General features: G+C 39.0%; 1 protein-coding gene across 1 annotated transcript; it reads left to right on the top strand.

Annotated features, from left to right (window-relative positions):
• Positions 1-597: 597 nt before the first annotated feature.
• Positions 598-13759, top strand: LOC147864766 (protein NUCLEAR FUSION DEFECTIVE 4-like). Its single transcript, XM_087318918.1, has 3 exons — positions 598-930; positions 1773-2806; positions 12909-13759. Exons 1-3 carry the CDS (start codon positions 616-618, stop codon positions 13363-13365), a joined length of 1806 nt encoding a protein of 601 aa, XP_087175044.1. The 5' UTR covers positions 598-615; the 3' UTR covers positions 13366-13759.
• The last annotated feature ends 3310 nt before the right edge of the window (positions 13760-17069 follow it).

Raw genomic sequence — 17069 nt, 5'->3', positions numbered from 1 at the left:
CATCATCAAGGATCTGCGAGGTCTGATTATAATTTGTTCAGCCAGGCCAATTGATCGTTATGACTAGGTCGTCCATCAATTATTAGATCGATCCTCCTCCTCACCTTTCCTATTGATCCATCATCATCATCATCATCATCATCCTCACCTCGATTCATACTGATCCATCATCATTGCCATCACCACCATTCATACTGATCCTTCATCATTGCCATCCATCAACACCATTCATACTCTAATTCTAACTCGCTCTGCCAGAAAATTATATCGCCTGATTCATCATCTTCACCAACTGGATCATTTCCAAAAAAGCTCCCCCCCCCCCGCCAATCTGAAAGAAATAAACCATTAAAAAAATTGTTCTTTTTTGGAAGAAAAGACACCAATCTTGGAGGATCAAAAATCCATGTCCTCAAACAAAAAGCTCGACGATCAGTTCAATAAATATGCAAAATTAAGCTCTCAACGCAGTCCAAAGGCTTTTAAAAAAAAAAGAAGGCTCAACAAAGGTAGGATTTTAACTCTTGAAGTCTGATTAATAGTCTGAGTTACACAAGAGTGAAGTAAACATCTGAGGCGAGAGAGAGAGAGAGAGAGATCTACGAAACGAGATATATGGAGGGAGGGAATTTCGTGAGGAGATGGACAGGGTTTGTGGCAGCCATGTGGCTCATGATATTCTCAGGTTCCTACGGATTTGCGAACTACTCCACAGCGCTGAAGGCGGTGATGGGGATAAGCCAGGCGCAGCTCAACCGCCTGAGCGTGGCCAAGGACTTGGGAGACTCGTTGGGCGTGGTGGCTGGGATCCTGTCCAACCATCTGCCACCGTCCGCCCTTCTCTGCATTGGGGCCACTGTCGCTCTCTTCGGCTATGGCCTCCTCTTCCTTGTCATCTCCCAAACCATCCAGCCCTTGCCCTATTGGATGGTAAATCAATCAACTCCACTGTTACAACAACACCACCACCAATTTTATCATTTCATATCCATCACACCACTTGATTCACTCTCTGCATTCCATATGTGGTACATACATTCATACATACATACATTCATTCATACATTCATACATACATATGTGATGGATATGAAATGATAAAAGTGTTGTTGTTGTTGTAACAGTTCACTCTCTGCATTCCATATGTGGTACATTCATTCATTCATACATACATATAAGTTAAATGGAGTTTGGATCGATGATGGATTCGATCGTTAGGAGAGGAAGGCAGATCAGATCCACTGGCTCAATCCCATGGATCCATTAGTTGAACATCCAGTCCATATAATTTGTGCTTATAAATCGATTCAATTATTATATGCACAATCATCTTACATCTGTGCTACAGTTCAGTAGAAATTACCAACTTATATTCTGGATCTATCATGCATTATCATCATGGATTGGTTCCATCATGCATCATGCATCATCATCCTGGATTGGTTCTATCATGCATCATGGATTGGTTCCATCATCATGCATCATCATGCATCCTCATAACAACTCATCTATGTCATCATCCTTGTGTTGGTTCAATGAACTGTACTGTATATGTATAACAATTGGATCTATCATCTTCATCTAATGTTATATATACCATGGCACTTTCTTTCCATAATGAACTTTTTTTTTTTTGACAGTAGTAGCTACATAATAAAACAATGTTGAATCAATAATTAGGACAATTTTGTGTAACTAACTGAAACAAACTAGTATGTATATAATTTGGGAATTGGATAATATAATGTGGATGAAAATTGCTGCTGCATCAGATGTTCTTGGTGAGCATGACGGCCGGCAATGCCATCTCGTGGATGAACGCGTCTGTGTTCACGGTGGCGGTCCGGAACTTCCCTCGCAACCGGGGTCCCGTGGTCGGCCTCTTCAAGGCCTACATGGGGCTGTCGGCCGCGCTCTACTCCAACCTGTGCGAGAGGTTCTTCGACAGCTCCTCCTCCATGTTCGTGCTCATGCTCCTCGTGCTCGTTCCGTCCTTCACCCTCGCAACCGCCCTCTTCTTCCAGACCGTGCCCCCCTCGGACACCGAGCGCGAGGAGAACCTCGAGCGCCGGGCCGTGGTCGCCTTCACGGGCATCGCCATGTGCCTCGCCTCCTACATCATCCTCCAAGCCTTCGTGCCCGTCCTCACCGACAACCCCATCCTCCAGAACCTACTCTTCGTGTTGCTCGCCGCCCCCGCCGCCGTCCCCTTCTTCTTGTACTTCCAAATGAAGAGGCTCACGAGCCAAGATCATGACCATTCCATCGATCATCATCAACATTATGTCCCGGCCGATCAAGGTGTGAAACCAAAACTTATCGGCGATGCTACTAGTAGTGATGGACCGGAAAGTCATCACGACGACAATGATCACGAAAAGAACGACAACATTAATAATAGTTACGTCGAATCGGATTTGGAGAAAGACAGATTGACAAAGCCTTTTTTGGACAATGACAATGATGATGGAAAGGCTAAAGGAAATGCATTAACTAGTGACATTAGCTATTACAAGTCAAGAGGGTGTTGTTGCCATATGATCGATTGTGCACATGAATTGTCCCTTGTGTCTCATGGGCTAGGAGAGGACATCTCCACTCTCTCCCTCCTCAAGACATGGCATTACTATGTGCTCTATTTTGCCCTCTTTTGTGGAGCAGGATCTGGCATGGCATTTGTCAACAACTTGGGTCAAGTCGCGCAATCCTTCGGGTATAGCACAACTACAACGTTCACTTCGCTCTTTAGCTTGGGCAACTTTATGGGCAGGATCCTTTCCGGCTACGTCTCCGAATACACGATAAGGTGCACCTCTTTTTCCTTTTCAATGTACCCTTTCAATATGCTATAATCTAAAGTGAATGTTTTCATTGTATTCCTACTGTCATGAAGAAAGCATCCTACTTAATGAAGAAAGTAAATGCACTTCACAAGAGAGAGAGAGAGATGGGTCAATGGATTCCATTTAATATCTCCCTTTTCTTTTTTCATTTTTCCAAAAACGAATATACTCCATTAGTTAAAATATACACAAACTCGATCCCTTTCTCGGGTAGGCCGTGCAAGACTATCCTATCCTACATAAGAGATCTCGCTTATTTATCTTACACTTTCACAAATGTCTCTAGCCATCCTTTCATACACTTTACCTACATTCACTATCCCACATGCCATGTTCTTGAACCCGACAAATGATAAAAATTGAGACAACTAATCTTCCATGCCCAATTTTGTGGAAGCGTTGTTCTTGAAGTGACAATCCAACTAGGCAACATCACTAGTAAATGTCCACATAACCTCACCAAGGGTAAAAAATTTGTGACAGTTAATCACTATTCCCCAAGCCCATTTTTGTAGATGCTTTTTTTGTGCAAACAATCCAATTGGGCAACTAACCATAGACCTAGTAAATGTCCTCGGAACCTCACAAAGAGTAAAAATTATGGCGGCTAATATTCAGTACTCCCCCAACCCATTTCGGTGGAAGCTTCTATCCCCCATGCCTAGTTTTTGTAGAAGCTTTTATGCACGGTCAATATACAAACACATACATTGTGGAATATGTTAGAAAATGGACATTTCGGGTAAGAATTGAAAAAGAAACCTCTCTATGAGCAATTGTTTATGTGAAACTTTTGAAGCCAATTTAATGGCTTTTCTTCTATTATATTTCTTCAAAATCATTTAGCTTTCTCTTATAGTCGAAAGATGGTCTTGAAAATTTGTCATTCCCAAATATTGTACCAAGACTCTTGGGTTGCCTTCAAACACTTGTCGGTGGCATAGAGTGTTATATGAAAGCATTTGCTTTACCTTGATGTGTAATGCGATCCATGTAAGATAACCCCTATCAGTTTCATGTCACAATTGGGATCTTCGAGTTTTGTATGAAACTATTTTATTTGTAGGTTGTGAAACATTCATTTGGAGAAGTGAAATTTTTACTGATCAATACACTAAAAGGAGTCGAAACTTGAGCCCATTCATAGCTTGTTGTGACCCTTTTTAAACGTGCTCTAAGACTTGCCACATGGCATCAAATGACCATTGAATCTCCTTCACCACTTTAGTATCCGAGAAATTTTGAGGCTTGTTTATCACTTTGTGATATTATCTAATGTCGAATCATGTCCTTGTCTTTTGCCACAACGAACAAACTTCATTTATAAAGCAACTTTTCAAGTAGTCATATAATAAATGCAAGTTGATTTGTAGAAGAACATTATTATTTTACGAAATACATACAAATTTTGGGCATCGTCTCACTATTTCCTATTATTTACACGAGGAGGAGAAGGACATTCAATTTTTTAGTGAATCAAAACTCTTCACGTATACAAGAGATGACAAACGTCTTGAATACTTATACATAAAGCACATGCAATAAGGCAACTTTTTCTATATTGTGACCTTTTCTAAATAAATAGAGTTACAATAGAGCTTGGAAATGTGATAACATCGACATTTAAGATATTGTTGCAAAGTACATTTTCCTTTGGGATGTGTGAATTTGTAAAGAGAGGCACATCTTATCATTCTAGCATATATTCGCACTTCCATAGCACTACCTAAGCATGAAACAATTGGCAATGGTTTGTAGTGCTCTAATAAAAAACATCAAAATGACCATAATGTAGCTATATAAAATGAGTAACATCAAGTAAATTGATCAAAAACATCAAAATGACCATAATGTAGCTCTATAAAATGAGTAAGATCAAGTAATTTTTTTTCCAAAAAAACCACTACTTCGCATTAGTTAGCAAACAAAGTACATCAAAGACCAACAAATTTCAACAAAACTCACTCTGGTTTTCTCACCAAAGTGATCATAGTCCCCACCCCCTCATTTACAACAAAAGTATCCCATCAACTCTTTTAACATGGTCACAATCCCCCAACCCCTCATTTACAACGAAAGTATCCCATCAACTCTTTTTACATGGTAACTACCTTGTAACTGTCATATATATATACGTCAAGTCAAGATACGTTTCGAACCTACGACTTTGTTTATGTAGTCAATTAGTAATGTCATATATACGCGTCAAGTCAAAATAGGTTTCAAACCCACAACTTTGTCTATGTGGTGAATGTCATATATATACGTCAAGTCATGATGGGTTTTGAACTCACAACTTTGTCTATGTAGTCAATTAGTCTAGTAGATTGATCAAACATAGAATCATGATGTAAACACGAATACATATAGTCTCTTTCTGTTGTTCCAGAAAGTTCTACAACTTTCTAGAAGCTTGTGCATGAAACTCCTTTTGCTTGCATGCAGAACTCCTAGAATTGTATAAATACAGGGGTTCACCTTGATCCCAATCAAGGTGAACAACCTCTTTTGTATGTCCCAAGCGGTCTGTGTCGGACCAGGGTGCTCCAAGAGTGTCACGATGATCCACTTGCTAGTCATTTTGGCGTTGCGAAAACCTTGGAGTTGATATCTCAAGGGTATTGGTGGGCACAACCATTTAAATTGGTCAAAGAGTTTGTTAAGTCATGCGACACTTGTGCTCGCTCCAAAGCATCTCATCATCGACCATATGGTCTCCTTCAACATCTCCCAATCCCCAAACGTTATTGGGCCTCTCTTTCCATGGATTTCATCACTGACCTTCCCTTTGTTGGTGGCTACAACTCGGTGTTCGTCATGGCCGATCACTTCACCAAGATGGCCCATTTTGCTCCATGTGCCAAAACCATTTACGGAGAGGAGACAACCGACTACATGGACTCCCGGACAATATCACTTCTGATTGGGGACCACAATTTGTTTCCAATTTCTGGCGGCGCATTCTGCAAACCTTAGGTTGTACTGTGAATCTGTCTTCAGCCTATCATCTGCAAACCGATGGATAAATGGAGCGGGTTAACCAAATCTTGGAACAGTACTTGTGGTGCTCTCTTAGCTACCAACAAGACGATTGGGTTGACCTTCTCCCACTTGCCGAGTTTGTCTACAACAACTCTCTACATGCGTCTACGTGAGTTACTCTATTTATCACAAACTATGGTCTCCACCCCCGTTTCAACATTTCTCTTCCCTTTGACTGTGTCAATCCTTTTGTGGAGGATCGGGCACGTCTCTTGGAGGATGTACATCGTGACCTTTCCTTGGAGATCACCCTTAGTGGCGAACGCTACAAGGTGCAAGCTAACCGTCTTCGTTCAGATGCCCCCCGATTTGAGGTGGGTGACTTTGTTTGGCTTCTCTGTCGCAATATTGCCACCACTCGTCCTTGTCCAGAGCTTGATTACAAGAAGTTAGGCCCTTTCAGAATCATTGAGAAAATTGGTTCCATGGTTGTCCACTTAGAGCTACCATCTTTCGTATTCATAATGTATTCCATGTCTCCCTTCTTGAACCTCACAATCTATCTGAAATCCCCGGTCGAAACCCTTCTCCTCCACCACCAATCTAGCTCTCAACCAGAGAAGAATATGAGGTTGACCAAATTCTCGACTCTCGTCTCTTCTATCGCTAGCATCAATACCATGTCCTTTGGAAAGGGTACTTGATCTCCGAAGCAACATGGGAGATGGCACAACATCTCAAACATTTGCCGGACGTAGTTCGGGCATTTCATGAACGATATCCACAGAAACCAGGGCAGAGTTTTCAAGGGCGGCCTTAAAGGGATGATAACATATATATATATGATGGGTTTTGAACCCACGACTTTGTCTATGTAGTCAATTAGTAATGTCATATATATACGTCAAGTCATGATGTGTTTCGAACCCACGACTTTGTCTATGTACTCAATTAGTCTAACCGATTGATGAAACATAAAATCAGATGTATGCCAATACATATAAGTTCAATATCTCTTTCTGATGTTCCAGAAAGTTCTAGAACTTTCTAAAAGCTCCTGCATGAAACTCCCTCTGCTTGCATGCAGAACTCCTGGAATTGTATAAATAAAGGGGTTCACCTTGATCCCAATCAAGGTGAACAATGCTAGTTACAGAGTCAAATATTCAGCTTCATCTATCTTCTGCTTCTCGCTCATCTCTCAATATTCCGTCGTCTGCCCTAGCTCTGCTCTACTTTGCTCTTGCCTACCTCTGTTCTGTTCTACCTTGCTCTACCCGTGTCCGGGATAGTAAAATAGGTATACATATTTATAACTCCTAGTCACTAATGGAAGCCATTGGCAGAAACAACCATCTAGGTGCTTGGAAGTTCCATTTAGGCCTTGATGATGATCTGACCACCATAGGAGAATTGTCGCATTTCAGTAGAAGCTTTGACCGAGCTCTTGTTGCTTCATCTGATTCCCCCTGAATCGAATTGTACTGTCCCTGCAACCAAGATACCAGGTCGAATAAGATGTTTAACAACACCTCACCACTTGGGAACTTGGGAGCTTGTGCTGTTGAAAAACAAACTTACAACACTTGGTCAAAATGTGCTAGACCGTTAAGCAAACCACCATCATCCATATCTCCTCAAAATATTCAGATTTTGTGCTAGGTCGAACTCCAACACATTGAAACACATTGTCAGCCTGCACTATAAATCCATGACCATGGGGGTTTAACTGTTCCGCCCAGCCTTCCCCCTGTTAACTTTAGCCCTTGGAAGGACCCCCCATACAACTCTCCCATTCACACCACATGTTGCCACGATCCTAAGACTTTGACCCGAAATGTTAATCGCCTCTACGCAATTCCAAAAACAGTGAGGAATCGATTCCAAAGAGTCTCCACATATCTCGCAACCAACCTCCCCACCACGATACCTCAACGACTCCCCGACAGGTATCGCCTTATGGCTAAGAAACCACAACCAAAGCTTTATTTTTTCTGGCATATTGAACACTCATAGTCTCCTCCAAAACGACTTCAACAAGTCATCAGATATGCCCTTATCCCTCCAACTATTGCGAGTTTGAGCAACGGTCATTGATTTAGGGCCAATGATTTGCCTTCCTAGCTTAGTATGGTACTCGAAAAACCCTTCCAGTTTGTTCGTTCCCGGTTTCTACCACCATACCTCTAGTGGATCCCACTCCAAATCACATAAGGGCTTGTTGTCAAATATCCAGAGTTTACAATTAGTTTCCAGCTTCCCGAGGTCCGAGTTTACTTGCCACTTCTTACCTTCCAACACTGCCACTTGCATTGCCAACCACTGGCCATTGTTTGTGAAAGCACTTAGGTTGCCCCACAAACGATACTCATTATATGGGCACCTACCACAAATAATTTGTGCATCACCATCACCTACAAACCACCCAAACCAGACCCACTCTTCGTCATTCAACCTAACTAGACCATCAACAACCTTATCTATCAACTAAGTCACCTTTTCCGGTCTGCCAATAAATAAAGTACTACCAACCTGACCCTCCCTCCTCTTCATTTTGAAAACTTCCCAGTCTCTTACTGAACTAACATTGTACCCTAACATCTACCCCCATGGCAAATATATTTTCTGGCTAAGAATCATACCGTCTTCACTTCTAATCCGCAGGTTCCAAAACAATGGTCATCGGAGTTGTTCCTCCATCGTTTTCGGTTGCATTAAGACCAACCCTTCTCTTAAACTCGACCCGGCCCTCATGATGGTGCATTTACTAACTATTGAATGTAATTTCATAGATAAACAAAGAAAAGGATCTCAATTTAAAATGGTTATTTAAGTTTGAAGTTCAATTTAATAATGATGTGTTTGCGAACTAAAATTTCTCAGAGTCAAAATTAAAACAAAAACAAACAGATCCAATGGAATCAGATTCTTTGGAGTGAACATATTGCCTTTTTTGTTTGAGGAATCAAATCCAATGGATTAAACTCTTGTTCCAAACTTAAACTACAAACAAGTGCATCTAACTCTTGTTAGTTAAGTGTAGGATACAACTAAGCTCCCCAAAAATGCAATGAATTGAGTGAGTGACATTGATTAAACCAACACACTACATTGTACTTGCAAGCTATAAAGAACATATTACATGAGAAGTAATACGAAAAGTGATTGCATCCTATGTTGGAAATTGAATACATAGACCTAGTCAGTGTTGGGCAAAGTCCCAGGAACAGTGTCAGCCTTCCTGTTGCATTGGGACTTTTGTCGGCCAAGGTGGGGGAATGCCGGAATTTATTCCGGCCAGGTTATCCTACCAACAGGAATCTAGCCGGTTGATATTTTTTCAACCGGCTAGTTATATAGTTTTTTAAAAATATAGGTATGTATATATAACAAAAATATAGTTTTAACTTTCCCCCTCTTTCCCCCTTTCTTCCCTCCTGAGAGTCAAGAGTCGAGACTCGAGACCTTACGTTTCTTGATCCCTGTTCGCTGCTCACAGTCGCTATTTGCTTATCCCTATTGTTGCTTCCCGTTCCCTGCTCCCTATTCCTTGGTCTCTACTCTTTGATCGATACTCCTTGTTCCCTGGTCACTGCTCCCTACTTGTTCTTCCCTGTGCACAAACCACCACTCTCAGGTATGGATTTTGCTCATTTTTCTTATGAGGTATGTATTTTGGCTTTCCTCTAGCTAAACAATGTCTTGTCTCTTGAGGTTGTGCTCATTATTGTTGGAGATGAGCTATAATAAAACATTCAATTATCTAATTCTTTCATAATTATATTGCATGTTGAGGTCTTTATGCATGGCTAATAAAAGCTCTATTTTTGTGCAAAAATGAAGAAATTAAATCCCCATTGTTGTATATATGGTAGTAGACTTCATAGGTTTTTTCATGTAAGAATAACAATCATATTGTTCCTTCTCTTCTTCTTCTTCTTCTTCTAGCATTACATCAAGGCCTTCACAAGATTTGAACCTCCTATGTTGATGGTGAGGATGCTGCATTTTAGGTTTTTGTCTTGTGAAGTCATTATAAGGTTTCCATAGAGGTGAATTAGCCTCTCGATCAAAGCAAGATTCCAGATCATGGATCCTATTAAAACATAAAGACCTTTCTATATTTAGAGGCTTTCCTCCTTCTTGACCAAGACCAAGACCATGACCATCCCAATGACCATGACCATCATCAATATCATCATCATCATCATCTAATCCTTCCATTAGCTCCCATGCATTAATAATTTCCAATTGATCTACACCATTATCAGCATGAATGCTATGTTGATCAGGGTGACCCATACCTTCTTGCTCTTCCTCTTGTTCTTCTTCAATGATCGGATTAAGCTCTGTTCTGAATGATTTGAGGTTATTATAAATGTGGCCCAAATCATCCTTTTTGTCACTGAGCTTGAGAAAACCATAGCTTGATCTAGAAGCAAGGGGAACGACATGATGCCTGTCTTTCACTTTGTTTCTCTCACTTTCTTCTTCTTTTTCTTCATCTTCTTCTTCAATATGATGATAATTTATGGGTTCTGATACAGTTCTTGAAACAGGGGCATACCAGCTTTTATTCATAACATTACTAGAGTTAGTACTAGTACTAGTACCATTAGTAATGGTTTTTTGTGGAAATTTTTTACTAGTACCATTAGAATTTTTTTTGGTAAATATATATCTTTAGTTTTTGGGTTCCAAAATTTTGTGATTGATTTGATTTGGTATTGTATTAGATTTTTTTTGGTTATGCGGCCAAAAAAAATTTCAACATGTTCCGGTTGACATTGTCGTTGGTAGGAACGTGGCCGGCCAAAATTTTAAAATTCCGGTTAGGTTCATGAGAAGCAGGAAAATTTCCGGTAGAGGCTACAAACTTTGCCCAACACTGGACCTAGTGTGTCTAGAAGCCCCACATTGTAATAATGGAGTTATACATTAAACGTTTTTAGACTCACACCATACTAATTGACCTAGGCTTCAAAAATAATTTTAATGTTCTCCCTCCATGTCCCAAATGGTGGTCCATAGAGAGAATTTGATGCAATATGTTGCATTCTTTCCTACAAAATCCCCATTAACTAGTGCACTTTCCAACAAAAACACGATGCACAATAATTTACATTTCCCACATCCATGTCCCAAGTGGTGGTCTATAACAAGAATTGAATGCAATAATTTGCCTTCTGTCATTCAAAATCCCCATCAACTAGCACATTTTGCAACAAGAATGTGATGCACAATATTGTACATTTCCCAGTATTTGGAAACACATCACAAATGTGCCATCTTATACTCACAAGAATATACAAAGCATTTGATGATATAGGCTACATATTACTTTCTCCTTTTCACTCTTGAAAATGATAGTATATCAGATGATCAAAGACCATCAATAGCATCTTCTAGAAAATCAATCATGGTGTCATTAATGGAGGTTGGGAGAGCTACATCCATCATGATTCATTAGTATCCATGTTCATTGAAAGGAGTTGTTGAGATGGGAGTTATAGTCGTAAAGGGATCTCTAATGTAGCAACAAATGCTTCACAAAATGTCCTAAACCCTCTTATATTGTGTGGATATTAGTATTTTGATTTCACAAGTTATTATAAGGAATCTCAAAGGTAGAACATTAGTGGTGCATCACTTTAGGGATCCATTATGTAGCAACAAATGAATCACAAAACACCAATACTCCTATATCGTGTGGGTATCTATATTTTGATGTCACAAACTAGTATAAGAAATCTCAAGGATAGAAAAATAATGGTGCATAACTTTAGGGTGAACATTTTGAGCACTCTACAAACTAGTGAATGAAGACAATGTTTGTCGTTAGTGCTATCCAATTAACTCGTAATTTTGTGATTCTGACCTTCAAAGAAATGCATTTGATATACATTGCAATTTTTCTATTTGCAAATTGAACATTGATCAAGTTACTAGAAGTTACATACTTAGACATAAATATGTTTGACATAAAAATGTTGTAATTGGTTATAGTTCAGGTTTGGATTATATTCCCAAAATTAATGGAGATTAGAGTTTGCAAAAGGCCTTTAAAATTCTGAAAGCTTTGTGATTAGAGGTCTATTGGCTTTCTACCATAGAAGTTGCTCCTACCTTATGCTAGTATGTTGACAAATATAAATTAATTTATGGTCTATCAAGTATATATCATTTGAACTAAGCCTTTAATAAATCATTACTCAAGTGATCATTAATCTCCACATTTAACAAGCATTGTAACATAATATAGGGACTTATTTTTTACTTGGGTCCTTTCCCAACACGGCTTAACCAAGTTCTCTATTTTACGCTTTTTAATTGCATGTATGCCTTAGGGTATTAATCTGAAAATTGTTTATAAGCAATCTACACTTTGATCAATAATTAACTTGTCTACTTGCAAATTAGATAACTTATTATGTGTTTAAATGTTTGAATGTTTAGGCAAGCTTATTATATATGACTTGGCAACCAAAGATTGTGTTCTTAAAAGCACAATTTTAAAAATTATTCTTAAATACAACATGCGAGTGAGTGTTTAGACAACCCTAAATTGTCAATAATGCATTGGGAGGGTGTCTTATAAAATCCCATGGTACCTTTGGTTGCCAATAACAGATCTATCTTGTTTGCATCTTTGTTCAACTCGTATTTCACATCAATGTCAAGTCATAAATCCGCATTGAAATTTTTGCCAAGTTCAAGTCTTAACCACTTCTATTCTTTACCAATATTACTTGTTTAGGTTGATACTCAATCTTTCATTCTCTAGAGTAAATAGCCTTGTGGGACTAGTTTTATGTTGGCCTCAATAATATGGTAAGATTCAATATAGATCAAAAGAATAACGAGAATCCTTTCATTAACAAACTCAAAATTGTGTAATACGACACATGAACTAGGACAAACGAAAACCATGAATAACATGATGAAAATTCAATGAATATTTCATCAAAGCACGTGCAATAAGAATGACTTAAATAGAAATACGTAATATTTGAAGATTGATGACAAACCTAATAAACTAGATTTTGTTCTAAATGTAACATTATAATGGATGTATATTTACAGGAGGTTTGGTGTGCCAAGACCAACATGGATGGGGGTGTCAAAGTTACCGATGATAGCTATGTTTTTATGGTTAGCAATGGGAAAATTGGGAGGATCATTATATGTGGGCTCATTCTTTGTGGGTCTTTGTCATGGCTCCCTTATTTCCTTAACTATCCCAACCGTGTCAGAATTATATGGCCTTAAGTTCTTTGGCACCAACTTCATGCTCACTAACACACATCTCCTTGCGGGTTCATCCATTCTTTCTGGAGTCCTTGCAGGCTATCTTTATGATCTCCATGCTTCTTCCGACACACTCGTATGTTATGGTTCCGATTGTTTTGGGACAACATTCTTCATCTATGCTTCCCTCCTCACCTTCGCACTCTTCCTTGATGCTCTCATTGCTTTCTTGAGTCGTCCCCTTTATCGCAAGGTCCAAAATTTCATCATCAACTTCATTGATAGATCATAGAAGTCCATCATAAGTACAAGATGAAGGCCTTGTTATTCTTTCAAATGCAATGATCTTCGCTGTCTCAAATAGATATCATATTTATTTTGCACAATAGATCAAGAATAAGCTTGTCTAAGAAGAAGTCATTTCTTTTAAGTTTCTATAGCTTGTAGTTTATTGGTGGATCCACTTATTTAGTTTTTTAGTTTGACCTCGCAATGTATCATTTGAAGTACCCCAACTTTGAAAAGAGTTTGTAAAGGCTAAATTTTACGGGAGAATCTAAATTTTGACTAGAATCATAACATTCTAGCATAGACTTAAAATTTTGCGGATAAATGTAATAAGTGCACTTTCGAGCAAACATTTTCGCTTTCTTCATAGGACAATAAATTTACAACATCATTATTTTGACTCATTATGTTTCAATCTCTGTCTTAAATGTCATCTCATACATTATCCATATGTCAACACTTCGTGTTTTTGTATCATATTTGCAATAGTACACCATGTCCCTTTGTCTCTCTTTTGTAAAAGTAGCATGTATGCAAAAATAAATAAGCACCACAAGAGATCGATCGAATCAATATTCTAGTTAGCCTAGGTATATGTAGTTGTACTTGATGGGGAACCATCAAATAATAACTTGTTTCTCATACTCTTATGAAAAGGTATCGGTAGAGCTCAATAATGAGATCTGCCAAATCAATTTTTGATTGAACCTAGGTGTATTCAGAGAACCACCAAATAATGTATTCTTTCTCGTACTTCAATTACTTTTACCATATCACGACAACTAGACAATACCAACGAACCTTGTGCGAGCGCCGAGCACCACTATAATATAAAGAATCTTCATGGCAAGATAAGCACTCTAAGGACAATAAAACTAGATTATATGAAGAAAACTCGCCTCCTTGAGCAATGAGAACATGACGAAGAACCCGATTGCGAGACATTGCTGAAATCATATCTTCTGGTTCAACTTGGGGAAAGCAACAAAAAAGCTTTGGGAGTTCACACTTACCATGGTGTCAATGTTGTTGTGACCCCCCCCTTTCCATGATCGCACATAAAAGGTTCTCTCTTTTGTCTCCACTTTGTACCTGGTGTATTGTTGGTTGGCCTTTTCTATGGGTTGGGAATGAGTTTTTAAGTAGTTGTCTAGTATGCTTGTCCTCCCAAAACAATGGGAATCACCCCAAGCTGCCACCAACCCATGGATTGATCGATCAGTCAGTTGGGGGATTGCAGGCTATAGGGTTTCTCATTCATGGTGGTCCTTAGTTCTTGTTCCACTCCGCCTCAATCCTGCACGAGTCGTGTTCCTTGATCATGTGCTTGCATGTGAACTTGTCGGGCCCGATGCTCATTCGTGGTCTAAAATGGAGGTTTGTGCGATATTTTCTCTGGCCTCCCTACCTCCTGTGTAGCCCTTGCTAGCTGAGATGGAGGAGTTGTTACTTCTGTTCCTCCACTCCTAGGTTAGGGACACAAAGCATGATCATGTCATGGCACTCAAGACTGCCTCATTCTTATATATATATATGTATGGTTTCTACCCCCACTTGGAGAGGCCACATTTCTACCTCAGCCATGCATTGAGACAAGACAAAGACGTGCCCTCGGTTCTATCTAGGAGCCCATGTTGCTTCAAATGGCATGGCGACTTTGTTTTCGCCTCTACCTCGTAGACTAGCCTTTTGCCATGTGACTCGATGAGCATACAAATCGGATCTACTATGGGTGCCACCAATGGGGGTGTGGAGTTGGTCCTTCCTCCTTTCACACACACACATAGTGTAGAGCATGTTCTGTTGTGCAAAACTACTCTCGCCCCACCCTGCTCAAGACGTGATATGGGTCTGCTTGTTCACACCTACTCGTGGAAACTCATGATATCTTTTTCATGAACCTGGTGTGAACAAGGGAATGAGGGGAGATGGCAAACAACCCAACCATCACAAAACAACAACAACAACAACAACAAAAGACACTACAAGAATTACAATAACAACCACAAAAAGCATCAACAACGACAACATTGTCATTGTCATTGTCATTGAACAAGGGAATGAGGGGAGATGGAAAACAACCCAACCATCACAAAACAACAACAACAAAAGATACTACAAGAATTACAATAATAACAACAAAAAGCATCAACAATGACAACATTGTCATTGTCAATCGGATTTGCTCCTATACTAAAAACAATCTACAATTTTGAATTTGCCTTACAATATTCATATTTACTTATAAGATGGTTACTAGCTCCCTCTTTAGAATGCCATTTTTTGTTTTTGAAGTGGTGTATTAATATCCTTCTCGCTTAAAGCTCCTAATAAGAGTTACTCTTCTATTAAGTAGAAGGGTGCCATGTGACCACAACCACTAAGAAAAAAATGGACAAGCTTTTGGAAGACAATTGTAGATTTTTGCCTAAGTAGAAAGCTTTCATAATACCATAATTATGACTCGTCTTAAGATAATAATGCACATTGAAAACTAAGTTACAAAGCTTTTAACACCACCATTGGTTGACACTCTTGCGAAAGAAGACGATGACATACTATCCAAGAAGACATCTAAGAGAGTGGCAAGGATGAACGAGCCTCAAATTTACTCTTGAATCTACAAGCTTTTTTGCTCACATAACCACATAATAAATTGAAGTATAAACATTAATGCCAATGGCTTGGGATTCTTAAGCAACTTCCTCTTGAATATATAAGCTCTTTTGCTCACATAACCACAATAAGATGATGTATAAGCACAAATGCCATAAAAACAAGTTTGTGGGTTCATTTGGGATCATGCACACAAACATTTAGACTCCTGATAAGATGGGCTTACACCATCTTTAGTTGCCCAAGTATTTTCTAGATATTTGACATGCATTTGGTGGGAGTGGAAATAAATCGAACTTGATTTTCATTAGCCATCGATTGCTCACCTAGTTTACAATGTTATCTACTAGTTTGTAATTATTTTGATAATGTGAAGATGCACTTTCTAGTAGCCCGTCAATATATTCTTCCAAACCTAATAATAAGGTGATGTCTATTTAGTTCTCCATTCTTGAAATCTCTCAATTTTCTCACAATCTTGCTCTCAAGTTCTATTATTATCGATCAACACCTTCCATTTGGTGGGAAAGATTCACACTCAAGTTTTCGTCCTTAATAATTTGCAAATATCATTCGGCAATCACTTATGAGCAACTATATTGTGGTTTAGTGAAGCTACATAATATATATGGGTCTTCGTTTAGAACTGGTATGATCAATTCATCCCCCATTTCTAAGTTATATTAGCTAGTTAAGTAACTTTATGTTGTACCCCCCATTTTCGTTTTGTATTCCACGTGGTTAACGAAATTGTTGATAACAAAACTTAGAGGGAACGTGATTTCGGAGTTCCCCAAGTATCAAATGGCCAAACCATATTTATATTTATAATTTTATTGCTTACTTTGAGTAAAATATAAATGATATATTTTTTTATGGGAGTGGTGCTTTAGACATTGAACAATGTTAAATCATTACATAGCTAAATGCAAAGAATGTCCCGAGATCTCCCCATTGACTTCCGAGTGAAGCACGACGCTATGTTGTATGTATGGACATGCATTAACAGCTAGAGTGACTACTATCTCGATGAGTTACTCGACGATCCAATCTTGTTAGTGCATGTTCATTTCACAATTTCATCGTGGTGGG

Source organism: Azolla caroliniana, unplaced genomic scaffold, assembly GCF_043228905.1.
Source record: "Azolla caroliniana isolate FFs.n. ecotype wild unplaced genomic scaffold, voAzoCaro1.0.p SCAF_4, whole genome shotgun sequence".
Lineage (NCBI taxonomy): Eukaryota > Viridiplantae > Streptophyta > Polypodiopsida > Salviniales > Salviniaceae > Azolla > Azolla caroliniana.
The sequence above is the reverse complement of the archived record's forward strand: the minus strand, read 5'-3'. Positions and strand labels throughout refer to the sequence as shown.